Below are 19,949 nucleotides of genomic sequence, written 5' to 3'. Positions count from 1 at the left end.
GCGCAGCGTCATAAAGCCAAGGGGAGGAGACGTGAAAGAGAGAAGCCCTGGAGTTCCAAATCAGCTGTTGGTACAAAGCTGAAGGAAACAGGGAAGCACGGTTTCCAATGCTGCTTGGAAGGTAGTGTGTAAAATTGCCAGAGTTTCACTCCAGGAAAGCAAGGCTGATGGAAGCCAAAGGACTGAAAACATTTCTCAGGAGAGACCCAGTCGGAGGAGGTGGCTTGACCGAAGACCCGGGCAAGTGTCTCGCTGACTCCGAAACCACTTGCAGACCGGCACTGCAGAGCATGCCGGAAGAAGATCGAATCACGGCGATAAAACTATCCTGACAGAAAGAGAAGGAAGCTGTGTCGGAGCTGCAGACCAGATGGCACAATCCCTGAATTATGAAGGTAACCGGGAGAGTGGGAGACCCGGGGAAAGAACTGAGTATAACAAATGGAGTACTCATACTCCTCTCAGTCAGCCAGTGTGGAGATGGTGGGGATGTTGGTGGTGGTGTGCTGCACATCTGTTGTGGCTGGTAATGTGGCCAGTGGTGCAGAACTGCCGGCAGCATCCTCCTGTGTGGTGGCGGTGGCTAGTGTACTTGCCGATGCTGATTGGCTGGCCTGTTGTGCAGTATCACTGTCACTTGAAACAGCTGTGGGGACACAAAGGGCATGCAATTAGTGTTGTTGTGGTGGCAGATGGGTGCATCACATGCGTCATTAAGATTGTACATTGAATAGTGTTAGTCACATGCATCTGATTGCTGGTGTCTGCATTCAGTGATATTGGTTGCCATACGGATCATAATGGGTCCTTTGGCCCACACATGCACTGCCTGGGGGGGGATTGTTAATGGTTCCTTTGGCCCACACATGCACTGCCTGGGGGGGGGGGGATTGTTGATGGGTCCTTTGGCCCACACATGCACTGCCTGGGGGGGGGATTGTTAATGGGTCCTTTGGCCCACACATGCACTGCCTGGGGGGGGGGGGATTGTTGATGGGTCCTTTGGCCCACACATGCACTGCCTGGGGGGGGGATTGTTAATGGGTCCTTTGGCCCACACATGCACTGCCTGGGGGGGGGGATTGTTAATGGGTCCTTTGGCCCAGTACTCACAACTGCATATTTACATGTGGCATTCATGTTTGGGCACTTACCGGCATCTGCAGGTGGGCTCACTCCTGCCTCAGCCTGCCCAATCCCATGGATTCCCTCTAGGTGGAGGACGCTGCTGCAACGCTCCTCCCATGCTTGCAGCCTCAGTGGGGAAGGGGGTCCTCCGCCTGTCCCACTGCTGCGTTGGCGGTGCGTGGAAATGAGGTTGCGTACCCTCAGCCTCAGGTCGTCCCAACGCTTGTGGCAGTCCTTCACGCTCCTCACTGCCACGCCCACAGCGGTGCACTTGCGTGCAGCTTCGGCCCACACCTCCTTCCTCCGCTGCTGTGTGGCACGCCGTTGGTCGGCGCTGAACAGCATCTCAGCATTGTCCACAATGTGCTCCACCAAGACGGTTAGCTCCGCCTCGCTGAAGCGCTGTTTGCGCTGCCTCTGAGCAGGAATCCTGGCAGACATGCTTGTGGTCCCTTTTGGCTTCTCAGAGTCAGGATTGTGCTTGTGCTGGCTCTGGATGGCAATGGATTGTGCTTTTATATGATGGCCGCCTCTCTGTTTCCTGTTTTGGCGATCATGGTATTTCCGGTTCCGTGTCCGTGGCGGCGGAGGCGGAAACGGGTTTTGCGCCACTTGTGGCTTCGTTATTTCCATTTCCGTGGGGTATTCCGTGACGGCGGTAACAACGTTTCCGAGTCCGTGTGGTGCGCGCGACCGACAGCGTGTAATCGGGCGGTTTTTCCGCACCCTTGCGGACACGGAAACGTTTTTACCGCCATCACGGATTTTGCACGGTCTCGGACTGGCAGGTTGTAATGAGGCCCAATGTCTTTGGTAGGATACCCTTTCACATCCCCATGCACACATTTGATGCCAATGGTTCTCACCTGTTTGTGTTCTTGCTCGCTCACATGGGGCTGTATGGCCGTCTGTCGACTTCCGCTATCCACCATTGCTTGACGGGGATGTCCGTCCACTGTGACTTCTATCACATAAGGTAACCGTTTCCTTCTGTATTCCTGAGTTTGTAAGGTCCCAATTTCCATTGGTTCAGGTTTAGGTTTTCGGGAGCAAAATCGAGCAATATGACCCCATTCCCCACATTCGAAACATTGTGGTGCCATTCCTTTGTTCGTAACACCCCCATTAGGTCGGGGTTCTGGCCGGTTCCTGGGTTCGGTGCTTGGCCCCTTATAAGGCCCACTGCGTAAGGCGGGAGTCTCCATACTTGGTCTCAAGTGGGTCGCTGGGATGGGCCGAATGTTACCTGCCTTCTGATATGCTGTTGCCACATCTATGGCCTCGGTTAAGGACAGATGGTGATGTTGCCTCACCCACCTCTGTATGGGTCCGGGTAAGGCATCAATGAACTGTTCCATCATTACTTTATCCTTAATCTGTCCTTTTGTGGCAGTGCCTGTTTGAAGCCATTTTTCCGCCAAATCTTGCACTCTGTATAACAATTGTCTTGGGCTTTCGCCGGGTTTCAATCTGGTTTCTCTAAACTTGAGTCTGTAGGATTCTTCATCCATACCAAGTCTTTCCAACACTGTTTTTTTAATCTCGGTATAAGGAGTGTCCCCTGTGGGGTTGACAGCTTGGTATGCCTCCTGCATTGGCCCTGTGAGCAGGGGTGCAAGGTAGAAGGCCCATATGTCCTGTGGCCATTGAGCTGCTCTGGCTATTCTCTCAAACTTCACAAAGAAAAAACTGGGGTCTTCTCCTACTTGGTATTTCTGTAATATCACGGGATGCGTCCGGGTGGAGGCCACTGCTTCTCCCAATATTCTTAAAGCTTCCCGTCCTTGCTCTTGTGCCGCACTTTGCACTTGTATGGCTTGTTGGAGGGCTTATCTGTCTGCCTGCGCCTGATGGCCTTGCACTTGTATAAGTTGTTGCAGTTGCTGCTGCCCCTCTGTGAGTGCCTTTATCACAGCTTCCATTCTGTCTGCCTTGGCGTTCTCTTGAATCCCACCGCTGCCACCACTGTAAAGTAGTAGACTGTAGTCGGAATGCAGGGTTCACAAGGTATGATATATTGCTGAGTTAAATTTTCACACAGCCTCTCGTTATAAACAACAAAACATGCTTAAATGTGATTCAGCAGGCTTGCTCGGAAAAAAGGTGGATCAATTCAGAGTTCGCATGAATGTCCTCTTAAGCTTGGCTCCTCTTTGAAAGAAAATTAATCAGGTCACATAAATTCCTTTCCCCGGACACTAGCTTTCCATTCCTTGGCCAGCTGTCCCAATTGGGTTTTGAAAAAAAGGAATACAAACAGAGAGGGTAAACCTACGGAAACACTGTCCTTTGAAAATGGGTTACAGCCAGACTTTCCTTGTCAGTGAATCCGCTTCAGTAGTGCCCCGGCGCTGCCGCTCTTCGAGCCTCTCCTGGCGGAGGCTCTGCCTCTCGTTAAGGATCTCCGCGGTGCCGAGCCTTCAGCCTCCTAGTACGCCCAATGTACATCACCTGGGGATTCCTCCCACTCCTCTGTGGTCTCCGGCCAGGGCTGCTGCTGCAATGAGAGACAGCTGATGAGTTTCCCGGGGCTTCTTTTAACTCATACTTTGCTCCTCCCCTTCTCTCAGCTTCCATCCGCCTTTCCTGCCCACTTCCCACACCTGCAGCCAGTTTGCCTTCACTCCTCCACCCTGCTCCATGCACTGTTTGTCCCACACCTGCAGCCAGCTTGCCTTCATATCTCCCCCCTGCTCCATGCACTGTTTGTCCATCCCAACCTGTACTGCTATGTGGGTATCTGTCACTGTACCGCATGACAGGGCTGTATCTATACCGCTTCCCTTTGTTCATTTTATCTTTTCCCCCACCTGGTCTCCATTTCCCGTGGTGGTTTATGGGACATGTAGTTTTGTTCTGTCCTGCTGATGTAAAATTTTGGGTGCTGGGTCTGAAAGTTAGAATGGGGCTGTCTTTTATCTTTATTGCCTCTTTGACCTCCTCACAGTTACTAACGGAATCTGCTGAGAAAGCAGCCCACAGGAAAAGGGAGTCATTCTCCTGTGCCTTAGTTGTTTTGTTAGTGGTAGGGTCGGTCAGATTAGCTTTTGGACAGTAGACAGACTTTCCTTTTAGACTCACTGACAAGCACCCTAGTTAGTTTTGTTAGGTTGGAAAACCCATAGTTTAGGGAAAGATGGGCGTTTTTTGCATTTTCTTTAAATAAACATTGGTTCAATATGGAAGTTCCGAATCTGTCTCCTTCTTCTGACCCACCACGGTACCTATTGAACATGATCTGCTCACACAAAGGCACTGATTATTGTGCATTATGAAGTATGTTCGGAAAGGCTGCACAAGTACAGATACATATACGTGGGTTAAAATATAAAAACAAGACAATTACATAAAAAAATACTTGTTAAAAAAACCTTTATCAGGCAAACTCTACCAACTTAGGAAATTAGAATGTAAATCTTAAAGTATAAGATTCTTCCTCAACAAAATTGTCAGTGTATTTAAGGGCCTCAACTGGCACAGTAAGGTGGGGTTTAAAAATTGATTGTACTTGTGGTCTGCTTTTAAATACTGAAAAAACACAAACTGGTAAATACACTTGCATACCAAGTTAATAACAGTTTAAATTGTAAAGTGAAGACTGTTTAGACAAAGTGATTACAGAGTTCAAGGTGCAGGGGAGAAAATACACAGCCTTGGTATCTAGGCTGGAAACATATGAGGAAAAGAGAGAGCAATCCAATGGGGATAGCCGCGTCCCCTGCACACTATCTAACAGGCCAAATGGCCTAATGGAGATATTAATCCGAAGATTATTTTGCTTGTTTATGAATTTCTTTATATTTCAAATGCAGAAGATTTTGGAAAAACAAATTCAATAGACAATTAGTGATTAACAACAACAAATTTTGCTGTTTATTTGTATTTTCAAGTGCCCAACGCGTTTCGAGTCGTAAAAACTCTTCATCAGGGGCGGCATTTTCATCAAACAATTTCTACAAAAAGGAAAATTGTAAACTATATATTAGCGTTTTGGATAGACTTAATAGTGAACAAAGGATAACAACAAAATCACATTTGTTATGTAAACAATAATCAGTTAGACACTTTTGCTGAATTGGTGGGTAACACATTCTATTGAAAAAAATGCCCAGCAGTACCTCAGTCTTTCCACATTCACCAAGCGAGTGTGATTAAGCGACAAGTGTGTCTATATGTATGGTGGATAACTGACCATATATTTTGCCCTTGGTGCAATTAATTTTTCGTGATATGTTACTATGGAGTGGGAATTAGCACCACCTGTGGTGAAATCATGGTGCTTGGTTGATGCATAATAGCCTCTTACCTTGAGTTATGCTTATAACCAGCAAAGACTCAGAGGGCAGTCAATTGTGCACTGTCTGGTAGGCACACGGAATCTAGTTCTTTTTAGTCTGTTCCCCAAAGGAACAGATGGGAGATGCGATTCTCTCAAGTCTAGAAAGAAGAAGAGATATTTTTGAAAAGATATTTTTGAAAATGAGAGGCTCCTGAACACCACCTACATTGCTGGCGTGAATCGAAGTGAGTATCCTGGCCGGACTTTAAACTACTTGTCACTCGCACTTAGTTCTTGGCTCCAAGCCTGTTTACGTCTTTTTGAGAGCCTCTCATTTTCAAAAATATCTTTTCAAAAATATCTCTTCTTCTCTCTAGACTTGAGAGAATCGCATCTCCCATCTGTTCGTTTGGGGAACAGACTAAAAAGAACTAGGTAAGAGGTTATTATGCATCAACCAAGCACCATGATTTCACCACAGGTGGTACTAATTCCCACCCCATAGTAAGATATCACGAAAAATTAATTGCACCAAGGGCAAAATATATGGTCAGTTATCCACCATTCATATAGACACACTTGTCGCTTAATCACACTCGCTTGGTGAATGTGGAAAGACTGAGGTACTGCTGGGCATTTTTTTCAATAGAATGTGTTACCCACCAATTCAGCAAAAGTGTCTAACTGATTATTGTTTACATAACAAATGTGATTTTGTTGTTATCCTTTGTTCACTATTAAGTCCATCCAAAACGCTAATATATTGTTTACAATTTTCCTTTTTGTAGAAATTGTTTGATGAATATGCCGCCCCTGATGAAGAGTTTTTACGACTCGAAACGCGTTGGGCACTTGAAAATACAAATAAACGGCAAAATTTGTTGTTGTTAATCACTAATTGTCTATTAAATTTGTTTTTCCAAAATCTTTTACATTTGAAATATAAAGAAATTCATAAACAAGCAAAATAATCTTCGGATTAATATCTCCATTAGGCCATTTGGCCTGTTAGATAGTGTGCAGGGGACGCGGCTATCCCCATCGGATTGCTCTCTCTTTTCCTTTAAATACTGAAGTCAGTGTTAGCAAAAGTCTGGTGTTGCCGTCTTAAAATATCTCCCACCAGCTACATTTATTTCCATGACGTGGCTCAGTCAGACATTCTCCTTTTGTCACCTGGCAGCTCCCATTTAAGATGAATGAGACTTGAAGGCGCAAGAACAACATAATGAAACCTCTCTATAATGTTTTGCAGAGTTTTTGGTCTCAAATGTGGGAAGGCCGCCCAGTGGACAGAAACCCAAAAGAAAATCCTATAAACGTAATTAGATTCTAGAGTACCCGAACATCTTCCCCATGGAAGAGCCCTTGGTGACTCCCAGCCGCACTGGTCTGGAGAGGTCTGGTAGAAAGCTGACTGCCATGCCATCAGGGCACAGTGAAGTGTACTTACAAAATGGAATTATGAATTTCAGTGTGGGTCTGCGATTCAGTCACCCGGAATTAGAGTATGCATGTGAACTCGCTGAAGAGCTCAATGGTAGTCCTGTGCCTACCACAGTGGGACACTGAGGGTCTGGAGAGGAATAGCTGGTGCACATCCAGGAAGGGGGTATGTTGAATTAATAATTTACTTATTCATGGGTTACCCCTATGGAAGGTATCAAAGCAGCTTCTATGATCCCAGGTCTGGGGATCAGGGATGTACCATTGGACATGATGAGTCATGAAGAAAAGTATTTGGTATCACAGATTCCAAATTTCTGTGGGTGGGGGTGGGCATCGTGTTTTCTGTACGATTGCCCCAAACAATCGTGAGCAAGCATACCTGGGTTCATTCTTCTGGTAAGTCAAACGTAGAGTACTTCAGAACCTGTCTGAAGATTCAAGCAGAACTTTTGTTCGACTCCCATAAATAGCCACAGGATATAAAGCCTTTCGATCTTCATGGCCTGGGTCAGACTAGGCCCTGAATCTGATTGATGGGTCCTTGATGCGTCACAAAGTCTCCTGATACATGGATATCTATGGCAGATAGGACCCGCCAACCCCATCATCCCTTTCCTTTTCCCTGCTTGCTGTAACCCATACGCTCTACTTCCTCAGCACCTATTCTCTTATTGCTATGCACTACGATTTCATCCATGTATAAATGATATTGGCATTTTCGGGAAACAGAAAGACATATTGACTACTTTTCTCCTAATGTTGTGTGTTTGTGCTTGGTGCATTCTGTCAGCTATTCCCCATTGCTTCTTTTTGCAGAGACCCTGAAGGAGCCGCTGGACAACTTCGTGAGGCGGCTTCAGATAGTTAAGGTCCTGCGACAGGTAGAGAGAAAGGGACTAGTACCTGCTAGGTTGCTAGGAGCAGCCCAGGCGAAGGGAGAAGTGCTCACGTTCCTGGATGCTCACTGTAAGTAGAGATGGAAATTGAAAAAGAGAGCGAGTAAGGGGTGTGTGTATAAGGGTAAGAAGCGACTTGATGATTGAGGGAGGAAGAACCACAAATGAAAGCAAGTAGAGGGTGAGGAACAGTAAATAGCCAGCAATGGAGACCTGAGAAACTGGAAGAGGAGGAAGATATAAGAGTAACATAACAGAAAGACTGTGAAGTAAAGACTGGGATAGATTGAGTGTGAATGGGGGATCAGTAGAAACACTGGAAGGTAGAGGCTTTGATGCAAACATGGAAGAAAAGGGATAGAAGATGGAGGTGCACCTAGACAAATGTACAGGTCAATCACCATAGTAACTAATGTACTCTCAAAATGTGCACTCGCCAATAGCCATTGGCTGGTGATAATTGACTTTTGGCGAGTAAGATGGAATGAGTAACTGTTTATGCCCAGCTAGACGCTTGAAACTTGAAATGTTTGCCTCGGTTTCAACTCATGGGTCATCCAGGTAACTCAGTGTGCCAGGCACGACTTTAAAGACAGGGGGGGGGAAGGGATGTCATCACACCATGCCTGCTCATGAGCTCTCCCAGGTCTTCACATCCGTCCTTTCCTTATTGAGCTATATTTGGAAAATAATTCGGTTTTTATGTTTGAATGGAGGGAGGCCACCATGAGGGAAAAGAGACTATAGAATCTGAGTGCGTAAGTCACACGGTCAGTTGGTGATTTCCCAAGAATGGGCAAGCATGACAGATAGGGGAAGTACACCAGTGAAGGAAATACACAAGGGAACTTAATTGAAAACATTCTTGATGCAAGTCTGTCTGTTCATAGTGTGCATGAGTCCTAGAGCTGAAGGGCCACAATTCAGTCTAACCTGGATGTTAGGTTACGATTTGAAGCACAGATCTGGTCTACAGTGTCCCGTGACCCTAACAAGCCAGATAGTTCGTGACAGTTAAAAGCAACACGTTGTGCAAACTAGATTGGTTATTGATAAAGGAAATGCCTTTCGCAGATGACTCGTGTAGAGGACTGGTAGGGGGTGGTCTGTACTTCTGCTCTCTATATGGTAGAGGGGAGGCACAGAGGACCCCAGCCTAGATTCTCTATTCGGTAGCTATGGTCGAGCAATCAAGGCCTAGCTTCTCAGGAGGTGATGCAGGCTGGTTGTTAAGTACAATGTAGTCCCCAAGCCCCCACAAAGGAATGTCCACACACTGTATTGGTTAGAACACAGTCTTTATATAATCAATATTCAAGGTTATGTACACTTATCATAATAACTCACTTTGTACTTAGGAAAATCAACAATGGCAAATATATACAATTCTAAAGTGGTACCACCCTTTATTTATTTATTTAATATTTATTGTGCTATAGTTTAAACTATAAACTTTACACAAATTTAACACAACTAACATGATAAAAAAATCTAACATACTTCAAATACAATTTTTAAATATACATGAATTGCAATACAAAATACTATGTTAAAAAGAACAAATAATTCACATTATACACAGATATATATAAATTTCATACCATCTGTATGAGAATTATTTCATAAAACCTATTCCTCTACAGAGTTATACCCAATCTTGTTTCAATTTGCAACCAAACAGTATACAGAGCTATTAAGAGACGTAGACTGTTGGAGTTGAGGCAGTAATGCCAAAACAGAGCTTCCCCAATATATGTAGTTTCATGCACATAACTGCCGAGAAGGGGGGTAAAAGTGCCAACCATCTCCGAGCACTCAGTCAGCAAATGTTTTGCAGTCTCCAAATGCTTATGCACTTTACATAATCGGCAGATGCGTTCCTCAGCAGCCATGCTGTCTTTTCTCCCCGTATTGCTAAGGGTAGGTAGTTGTTCTAGGCGAAGCAGTAATATAAACCGTCTAAGCTTGATAGATGGACAGATATTCAAGTATCTCTGGGGTTTCCTAAATTCAAATAGTCTATATTGCACAAACTGGTAGCTGCTCAAACTCTTAAGATGTTCAAAATTCTCCAGCCAATCCCAAAGGTCGATACGTTTACTCAATGCTCTGTTTACTTTATCTGAGTATTTACCATCTCTGGATTGCCAGCCTATTTCGGAGAACAGATTGTTCATCTGATCAACAATTGAAGAGGTTGTTCCTTCCTTTATTATTTCCTGGTGTACCGCTAGTAATATGTCGTTACTTGTATCTCGAACCATTCTGAGATATAACGCGGCTCGCTTCTTTAACACCAATGCCTTTAGGGAGGTTAAACCCAATTCTAATCTAAGGATGGCCATCGGAATTGAGGGAGGTAGACCAAGCACACGTCGCCAGAATTTACCCTCTAATATCTGAAGCCATCTAAGATCAGACTCTAATAGTGCTTCCAGGCCATATATTATCGCCGGAGCGAACACCTGTATATAGAGTTGCCTTATACCCCATAGAGTAAAGCCGCTATGGCTGATCGTAAATCTATGAAATAAGGCTGTCAACTGTGCAGCTTTAATACAGCGTGTTTTTTTGCATGCCAAATAATCCCCAGTATTTTCAAAGTCAATGCCTAAATAACGGTATCGAGGGACATATGAAATATTCACTGCCCCTACTGTGAGTTGCACGCGGGAGACCTTTTTTCTTGTGTATCTCATAATCTTTGTTTTTCCTAGATTAATGCTTAAGCCATTCTCTTCAGCGTATTCCCATAGTGCAACCGCAGATCTTCGCATCCCACTGATGGTGTGATCAAATATCACCAAGTCATCTGCGTATGCTAGTACTGGGCAGCTAGCTTTCCCAATTTTCGGCGGGCAGTTTCTCACCTTATTTAAGGCTTCAGGGATGTCGTAGGTATATAGGTTGTAAATTAAAGGAGCCGTTACGCATCCTTGCTTGACACCCCTGTTTTGTATAACATTTTGAGTTGTATGGCCATCTTGATCTAATTTCAGTTTAACTGAATTATTTGAATGCAAGAGTTTTAAATAGTATATTAGGCCATCAGGACATCCCATTGTATACAGTTTGTTCCATAACCGACTACGGGGTATGGAGTCAAACGCCGCTGTGAAGTCTATATATAATGCGTAAAGCGGGACCGATCCAGTTCGTAAGGCTCTGGTTCGCAGTATGTCCATAATCAAGATGTTGTGGGCAGTGGAGTAACCTTGTCTAAACCCACTTTGGAATCTGGACAGTACTCCTCTGCCCTCTGCCCAGGATTGTAACTCCTTAAGCAAAAGTGAGGCAAATATCTTTCCAGTGGCATCAAGCATGGAAAGCAACCTATAGTTGCCTGGGTCGAGTCTATCGCCCTTTTTAAAAACTGGGATTAATATTGCCGTCTGCCATGAGCAGGGAATTTTACCTGTCTTTAATATTTTCTGGAACAAGATGTTTAGCAGACTTGCCCAGAACTCTGGGTATGCTTTCATGACAACATTAGCCAAACCGTTGGGTCCCGGTGCTCTTGATGATTTTAACTCTTTGATTTTATTCAAGATGAGTTCGTACGTTACAGGGAATGGGGCCTCACAAGGCGGCCTACCCAATATTGTTGTTTCCTCACCCACCATGTTTCTGTTTTCTAGATATGTGACCCACACTCTCGCTTCAATAGGATTGACCAATGTCCCCCTCTGTGTACCCTGAGCCTCGCTTAAGAGAGACCAGATATTATGGGTCTTCTTTTCGCATACAGTCTTCACTAATTTTTGCCAAGTAAGAACCTTGTCCGCCCTTTTTTTCTCCTTAATGGCCGATCTATATCTATTTTTAATCACTCTAATAGTCCGATAATAGGCTTCCCCTGGGGCCATTGATTTCTTGACTCTGCGAAGCTCGGCTCTAAGATTGCGCTTCATGTCTCTGATTGTTTTGTCAAATGGTAGTTTATTCCCCACACTATTTATCATACACCCCATAGGGGCCACAGCATGTTTGCCTGAAAAAGCACTAATCCAGTCTTCTATGGAATTGATGGACATATCATTGAATTTATGCGGCTCTTTAAGCACTACTATTCCCAAAGTTTCTGCCGCAAGTGCTATATTCTTATCTGACCAGGAAATCCTGGTTCCTGTCTTATTGACTTTTACAATACCCTTATTGCTAATTAAGGGCTGCTTTCGAGGAATACTCATTGTACATTTTAATACGGCATGATCGCTCCATACGTTGGGCATGACTATCAGATCGTCAATCAGCTCTTGAAGCCCTGGACATATATGTATATAGTCCAATGTGCTGCTAGCAGCACCGTTGGACCAAGTATATTGTCCAGGGTGATCACTAGCTGTTCTGCCATTAAGCATTATCATGTCCCATAATTCAAACAGGGATTCTCAGGTACTGCCCTCAATATCTATTTTGTTATGCAGCATAATGCTCTTCTCTTTCAATTTAGGATTTTGCATTTTGCACACCCGTCCATTCATATGACAATTGAAATCGCCCACAACCATTACTCCCAAATTAGTAGCTATAGGTGACCAGTTTGCCAACACATCCTGTAAAGAGTCTTGTAAGTGTTCGCTTAGTATAGCTCCAGGCGGATTGTAGAGATTTACCAACAAAAAAGAAAACATAGAGTCTATGCCCTCAAGCATCACTTCAACTGCGAGTAAGTTGTTTCCGCAGTTAGAACCAATCTGCCTGGAGCCCAAGGTATTGGCCACTCCTATCACCAGACCACCAAAAGGCCGTCCTTTGTCACCTCTTTTAGCAGCAGCATGAAACAACGTGTACCCATCTAATACCAAAGGGTCCAATGTCCAAGTCTCTTGCAGGCAGAAACAGCTAGATTTATCAAACAGTTTCACAGAGCCCTCTGGTGTAAGTAAATGCATAAAACCCCGACAGTTCCAGGATACAACCGATAGTTCTCATGATTGTTTTAAGATCTCAGGAAGGGCATCAGCCAGCCATTTCAAGACCTGTTGGACATCAGACGCTTCTATTTTCTTATCCAACTGTATTTTGGGGCATGGTGCTGTATTCTCAGCAACGGCAACCTCTTCCTCCCGGCAGCTGGGGTCAATTTCATTTAAATCAACATCCACATCCACGTCTACTGATTTTAATTCCTCTTTATACTTTCTTAATAAATCTGCCGTGGCTGCAAATTTACAGTGGATGGCTGAGACATTGGGATTCGGACCTTTCAGTGGTTCAATGAATTGGAAGTCATCTGAAATTAGTACCCGCAGTTGAGGGACAGAATATAATCTTGTCAAAAACTCTGATCGCGATAGCCATTTATTAACCTTGCTCTGATATAGATTTTTAATAAGGCAAATTCGGCTTCCTTTCTTCTCTTTCTTGTTGATCAAAGTGCCTGTTACTTCAAGGGGTAGATCTTCCTGTACCGTTGGGTGACTGATTACCATGGCTGTATCTACTGCACTGCCATGGCTCGCCTCCGGCCCTTCCACGATCTCTGCACTTTCTTCATGGTCCACTGTCGGTCCCTGTTCGGGGAGAACCCAGCGGGTCAGGTATCCATCGCGAGTTGCCTTTCTTTTCTTGGCTCTCGCGGCTCTTTTCCTACACTCTTCTTAGTAGTCATTCCCCTCTCTTTCATCTCTGTCGATGTTGGTTGTGTAACAGTAATTTTTTTGCCCTTGGTTGTTTTTCTTGCTAAACGCTTTTGCTTTTTTGGAAAAAAATGGATCAGGTCTGTCTGACTCCTCGTTGGTCTCCAAGTTTTGTTGCTTATCCATCTCACTAGTAGCATGGATTGCCTCAGATAGGTTAGCCTCCACATCTTCAACCGAAATCGTTCTCTCCTTATTTCCCCTGATGAGGATGTCCATATTGGCTAGGATCCGCCCCGACATTTTCAGCAAGATCTTAAGTGCGAACTGCAGCGAGGCTACCGATGCCCGAATCTCCGCTATTTCGGCTAACCCTGTACTAGATTTGTCAATGCGGTCTATTACTTCATCAGGGTCATCTTCCATTGAGGCTAACGCCAAATTAGGAGATGCGGAGAGTCTCTCTGGTCGATCTCTGACCATGGAAGACCCTGAAATTATGTCCATAGGTTTACCTGTCGATAGACAGCTACTGTTATTAAATCTTACTTCCGGTTGTGGTGTCATGTTTCTCTGGATATTTAAGCAAAGGTCTAATAGCGAGTTATTATCAATGTCTTCAAAATTAGATATACTCAATATAGGATTGTCCCGTTGGTCGAGTGCAACTTCTTCAATTGTAGTTGAATTTATTTCACGAGGGGGGAAGAAAGAGGTAATCACACCTTGTTTGATCGGAGAGCTTTTTTTTGCTTTTATTTTAGGCATCAGGTTGTCCATCTCAGCCTTCTTGTTGGCAGGACCCCAAGCAACTGTTCTTGACTTGGTCTTCCTTAGGTTGTACACAGGATAATTAAGATTCTTGTCTGATTGCATTAGTGACGTCTCGAGTGGACTGTCTATGAGTGCCAGGACCACACACTACGACAACTCACAGTTTGCAGGGTAACGCCCACTTTATCTTCCCACTAGCAGACTGTTATTGTACTATCTCTGGATCAAAGGCATCAGCCCACAGTCTCCAGGTATTGTCCGCTTGGATTGATAGCCGAGGGCTAGCTATTCTAGTAGGTCCACCTAACTTAGCACTATTAGTGTGTTGCACTGATTATTGCTATACTGGGCTAATTAGCCTCATGTGCTCAATGGGCTAAGTTCAGTGAGCTTTTTTTTGCTTTTATTTTAGGCATCAGGTTGTCCATCTCAGCCTTCTTGTTGGCAGGACCCCAAGCAACTGTTCTTGACTTGGTCTTCCTTAGGTTGTACACAGGATAATTAAGATTCTTGTCTGATTGCATTAGTGACGTCTCGAGTGGACTGTCTATGAGTGCCAGGACCACACACTACGACAACTCACAGTTTGCAGGGTAACGCCCACTTTATCTTCCCACTAGCAGACTGTTATTGTACTATCTCTGGATCAAAGGCATCAGCCCACAGTCTCCAGGTATTGTCCGCTTGGATTGATAGCCGAGGGCTAGCTATTCTAGTAGGTCCACCTAACTTAGCACTATTAGTGTGTTGCACTGATTATTGCTATACTGGGCTAATTAGCCTCATGTGCTCAATGGGCTAAGTTCAGTGATTCTGCCTACTCTCTATTCGTCTCCAAGGTTATGTGCAGACAGGCCCAGCATAACCAGACCCCACCAGTGGGCAGCCAGGCTCCAGGCTACTGCACCAGACAACCAGCGTCGAGAAAGACGTGAGGGGCAGCAGGCTGCAGTCTTGACCGGGATGGACCTCAGCCAGACCAGCCAAATACGGCTGCGGGGACCCGCCCCAGAAGTCAATCTGGGCCCACAAACACTCCAAGCCCCCGTCCAGTCCACAACCCGGTGGGGCCGACCCCCACACTGCTCCCCAGCACGTCCAGGGAACTCACCACCACTCAACTGCGTCCCCCGAAGCTCCACAGCCCCGCTCCGCCGCTGCAGCTCCACACCACCACAGCGCTCGCCAGGCGACCAGGGCAGCACCTCAGTGGAGCCACCCAAGACCCTCAGCCCTCAGCCAAGCCGTATCGGCCACCCGGCCGAAACTCCGCTCCTCCGCTCCTCGCTCTTTGTTTCGTATCGGCCACCCGGCCCGGCTCGTCTGCCTCCTCGCTCCGCCGGAACTGGAGGAACTAGAGGAAAGGACCTCTATGGACGTATCAAGCCGCACCTCACGCTCGCACTCTGATGCGTACGCCAAGAGAGAGAGGCCGCCTCCGATACGCGATGTAGTAATTGTAGAAGGGGCCTAATTCCACCCTTTGTATTAGATCTCATTAAAGTGCATTAACAATACTGTAACAATGTCACACAGATCAATAGAGTGAAACCAGCAATAGAGAGAGGAGAGAAAATAAGTGTCATGATCTCTGCTTCCAAAAGGTCAGGGTTTTCCCAACTCCCTTGGAAGCAGATCCATAACCCAGGTTCCGAGTGCCAACCAGTCCCAATTGGGACCTTTTGGACCCAGTCCTGGCGCCAGTGGCACCAGGCTCATAAATATGCCCAGTCCCAGCGCTGGAAGCGCCGGGCTCATAATGCTTGGGTGGACTTACCTGCAGCAGACCATGCTGCTTACTTGCCTGCCAGTTGAGCCTCTGATCCTCTTCTGTTTGGAACTACTTTTCCTGTTGGGTGGGGCAGGAGCCACTCCCTAGATTCAGAACACTGGAACTCTTCTGGAAAGCAGGAACTCTTTTCTTACCTAGGCGTGGCTGTGGAAGGAGACACCTAAGCACTACAGGAGGCTATTTAAACCACACCCGATGGATGAATCTTGCTTTGCGTTATTCTGCATCCTCTGCAGCAGAACGCTCATCGTGTCTTCTGCATCTGATCCTGGGCCTAAGGAAAAAGGCTTACCATCCTGAATCCAGTCTTCAGCAACACCTATAAAGACAAGAAAGAACAGGTTAGCATTACGGTCTTCAGTGACAGCTCTTCACTTACCTGGTCCATCGGCTGTCACCAACGCCTCGCGCTGCATTCCGGCATCTGAAAGACAAAGGCTTACCTACTCTTCGTGCGCTCCAGAGGTCTTCACACTGCATTCCGGCATCTGAAAGACAAAAGCTTACCAACTCTTTGCACGCTCCGGAGGCCTTCGGCGCTGCATCCCGCATCTGAAAGACAAAACAAGGTGCGTTTAAAGACATTGGGGAACTTTAATACTCACGTGCCATTACTCCTTTCCACATCTAACCCAGTGGGTATTCCGGCACCCTGCAGCCGCTCCGAACTTGTACCTGCAAAATAAAAAGACAGTTAGAGCGCATCGTGAAGCAGGCAACAAGCGCTTACTTACGTGCTTCCAGGCGCTTCTATTCATCACACGGGCTCCATCTTCAACTCACTTCAGCCCGGCATCCGCCATCACCGGAACCCTGCAAAACAAGAAACATCATTACTAAAGACTTTAAAGACATTAGAATTACTTGAAACTTACCGTTCGTGCAGTAAACGACGGACAGCAGTCCTCTGAAGTCAAGAGGCCTGCTCCCCTTATCCAGTGAAGAAACTGGTTACAGCACCCTGCCCCGAGGCAGATGGAGAGCACGGCGTTCACTTACCTAAGGTGAGAGCGTTAACCTTTGGGGTTCTACAGGAGAAGAGAAAGGGAAGAAGAGAGAGACATTCAATAACCAAGTTCCTTAATCCCATATTTTCTATCTGCAGACATCTTACCCTTCAAGTCAGACATACAGTGCACACAGGTCCAGCCCAAAGAGCCAGCCGTGTGTTACACATCACCTTTGCAGATACGGTATACGCCCAGTCAAGACCGGCGCCTCTACGGGAATCAGGTGAGCGTTACAATAAGATGGTTGAGCAATAGGCAGAATACTGGCCCCTACCACTAGACACAGTTCTGTGTAGAGATCCCCCCCACCTGGGCAACCTGTAAAATAAAGATATAGCACAAGCCCAGTCCTTATATTGTTCTGCAAGTCTTATTCCCTCCTATAATGTTTTTACCCCCCCAATGCACCTGGTGGAGTCGAGTTCTTCGAAGAGGCGTCGACAGATCCTTCTTGAGCGACCCCCTTTCAAGCGGGAGTCACGGATCGTCGAGAGGCGTCGAGAAGTGGCGAGGAACTCGGCGTTCGGCGGCGGAGAATCGACGGCCCTTCTTGAATGCCTTCCCTTTCAAGCGGGAGACACGGGGCGTCGAACGTCCGTCGAGGAACTCGGCGTTCGGCGTCGGGGAATCGACGGCCCTTCTTGAATGCCTTCCCTTTCAAGCGGGAGACACGGGGCGTCGAACGTCCGACAACAAACAGGGTAGAACGGCGTCGATGAGGCGGCAGCTTCGATCCAAGCGGTGCTCGTCGATGACGGAGCGTTGGCGTCCTGCAAGGCAGAGGCGTGCGGGGCACCTCGATGACAATTGCTCTGGACCGCAAAGATTGTGGAGACGGGGGCCCGGCAAGGGCGTCGAGTCGTTCGAGTCTTTGTGGTCTTCGGGTGGCGGGAAACCCACCGGCAGGTTTCTCCTCGGCGCGTTGGTCGTCCTCGACTTTCTCCGGCAGGATAAAGCGGTCGACGGTGCGGACGAGGGAATCCTTCGATTCAAATGTTCTTAGGCAAGGAGCGGACGGCTCCGGTCGTCGGCGGCAGGGCGTCAAGTGGTTCCCACGGCTGGGCAACACAACTTCGACGGGCCTCCAGCGGTTACACAGACCTGCAAACCCTGGTCGACGGCAATGGACTTCGACGGCGGCGATGTCCGGGTGCTTCACTTCGATCTCCTCGGCGGTCCCGTCTCGGGTCGGCAGCCTTTCGAGGGTCTGTCTTCCAGGGCGCTTCGGCGAAGATGGAGCGGTGCTCGATGGTCCCTCGGAGCACGGGAAGAGGGCGCCTTACCAGGTCCTCTCTCGGGTCAGTCTTCGACGATTTCGGCAGCCTTTGGATCGGTCGAAGCAAATGCAGCAGCAAGTCTTCTTCTTCCAGCTGGACGTCGAAGATCAGCAGTTCCAGTTACTCTTGAGTGGAGACTCAGCTTCTGAACGCTTCTGAACAATTACCAGTGGTGAGAGGTCCCCAGATATACTATTCTGTCTCTCATCCACACTGCTGGCACACACTCAGCAGCCAATCATACAGAAGGGCATTCATGCAGTCAGTCAGCCAATCAGGCACACAGTGCATTCAGGCCACACTCCTCCCTTTCAGACACTCACAACAAGGAATGTGGATTGGGACAAGTACCCAGCCATTCAACACTACACACTGCATTCAGGCCAGTTTCGGGCAGGGCTGTCTCAGTCTTTGTCTCTCATGCCAGAAACCAGACAACCACAACAAGGAGTGTATATTGGTCACACACTCCATTCACCCAGGTCCCACCCACAGGAGGAAACCACAACATACAGTCACTGGGAAGGCTCCAGTCAGTCTAGCTGGGCCTTCACAACAACACCATATATGGAACTTCCACCCAACAGCCAGTCAGGGGGAGGGACAGAGTCTGGGCTTCCCAGGACTTTGGGAAAACAAGGTAACAGGCAATAGAAAGCAGGAGGCCACAGGGGCCATCTTGTTTCCTATCAGGAATCAACTGATCCCAATGGCAGGGCCTGGGTATCCCAAAATGGAGGACACCCAGAGCACCTGTCAAATTCAGCATGGAGCTGCCACCAGCTCATACCCTGCTCTGTGGGCCACCCACAGGTGCCCAAAAACATACACTAGGGGCACAGGGTTGTACCCCTACCCATGGGTGCCATAAGGGTATCCCATGGGTCTGTTCACCAAACCAAAAGAGAGAGCTGCACTGCCAGGAGTCCCACATGGATTCCTGGGCAGAAAACACGACAGAACACACGATAAAAAGCAGTAAAGGACAAGGATTCAGAGGCCCTGTCCCTCTGATGCATTTCCAGCATCACACTCGGGCCCCCCAGACTGAGGTGGAGGGTGTCTAATCTCCCACGGGATAGACACCCTCATCCAGACGGTCAACATACCTTCTGGAAAGGCCATCTGCATTATCGTGACTCTTCCCTGGTCTGTGCTCTATGGTGAAGTCTAGCCCTTGCAGGCTAATGGACCACCTGAGCAATTTCGGATTCTCACCCTTCATTTGCATAAGCCACTTCAGGGGCTTATGATCTGTTTGGACCTTGAAGGTAGACCCCGTAAGGTAGGGCCTAAAACGCCTAAGGCTCCAAACTATGCTAAAACACTCCTTTTCAACAGTAGCCCACCTAAGTTCTCTACCCTTGAGTTGTCTACTGATGAATATGATAGGATGTTCTCTCCCTTTGTCATCTAACTGGGACAAGACAGCTCCAATTCCGGTGTCGCAGGCATCCGTCTGGACGATAAAGGGTCGGCTGTAGTCAGGCGCACACAACACAGGTGCCCTACACAGACTTTCTTTCAAGCCATCAAAGGCCCTCTGACAGTCTTCGGTCCAATTAACCTTCCTAGGCTGTTTGGGTGAAGTTAGAGCTGTCAGGGGTGCAGCTATGGTTCCATAGTCTGCCATGAAATTGCGATAGTACCCAGTGAGGCCCAAAAAGGATCTCACCTGGGTTTGAGTAGTGGGGGTCTCCCAGTTCTGTACATCCTGTACTTTACTGGAGAGAGGTTGGATTTGACCCCCTCCTACCTCATG

General features: G+C 47.0%; 1 protein-coding gene across 6 annotated transcripts in view; it reads left to right on the top strand.

Moving 5' to 3' along the window:
* Positions 1-19,949, top strand: part of LOC138521912 (polypeptide N-acetylgalactosaminyltransferase 6-like) — a 555,359-nt gene that overhangs the window by 276,768 nt on the left and 258,642 nt on the right. For 4 of the 6 annotated variants that reach the window (XM_069635078.1, XM_069635080.1, XM_069635079.1 and 1 more), the window contains one exon: positions 7,673-7,822. The exons of the other annotated variants lie outside the window; for them this stretch is intronic. In XM_069635078.1, coding sequence (XP_069491179.1) covers positions 7,673-7,822 — 150 coding nt within the window. The remainder of the gene's footprint in view (positions 1-7,672; positions 7,823-19,949) is intronic. 6 annotated transcript variants of the gene reach the window in all.

Source organism: Ambystoma mexicanum, chromosome 13, assembly GCF_040938575.1.
Source record: "Ambystoma mexicanum isolate Mex_15411 chromosome 13, UKY_AmexF1_1, whole genome shotgun sequence".
In the NCBI taxonomy this organism is placed as follows: Eukaryota; Metazoa; Chordata; class Amphibia; order Caudata; family Ambystomatidae; genus Ambystoma; species Ambystoma mexicanum.
The sequence above is the reverse complement of the archived record's forward strand: the minus strand, read 5'-3'. Positions and strand labels throughout refer to the sequence as shown.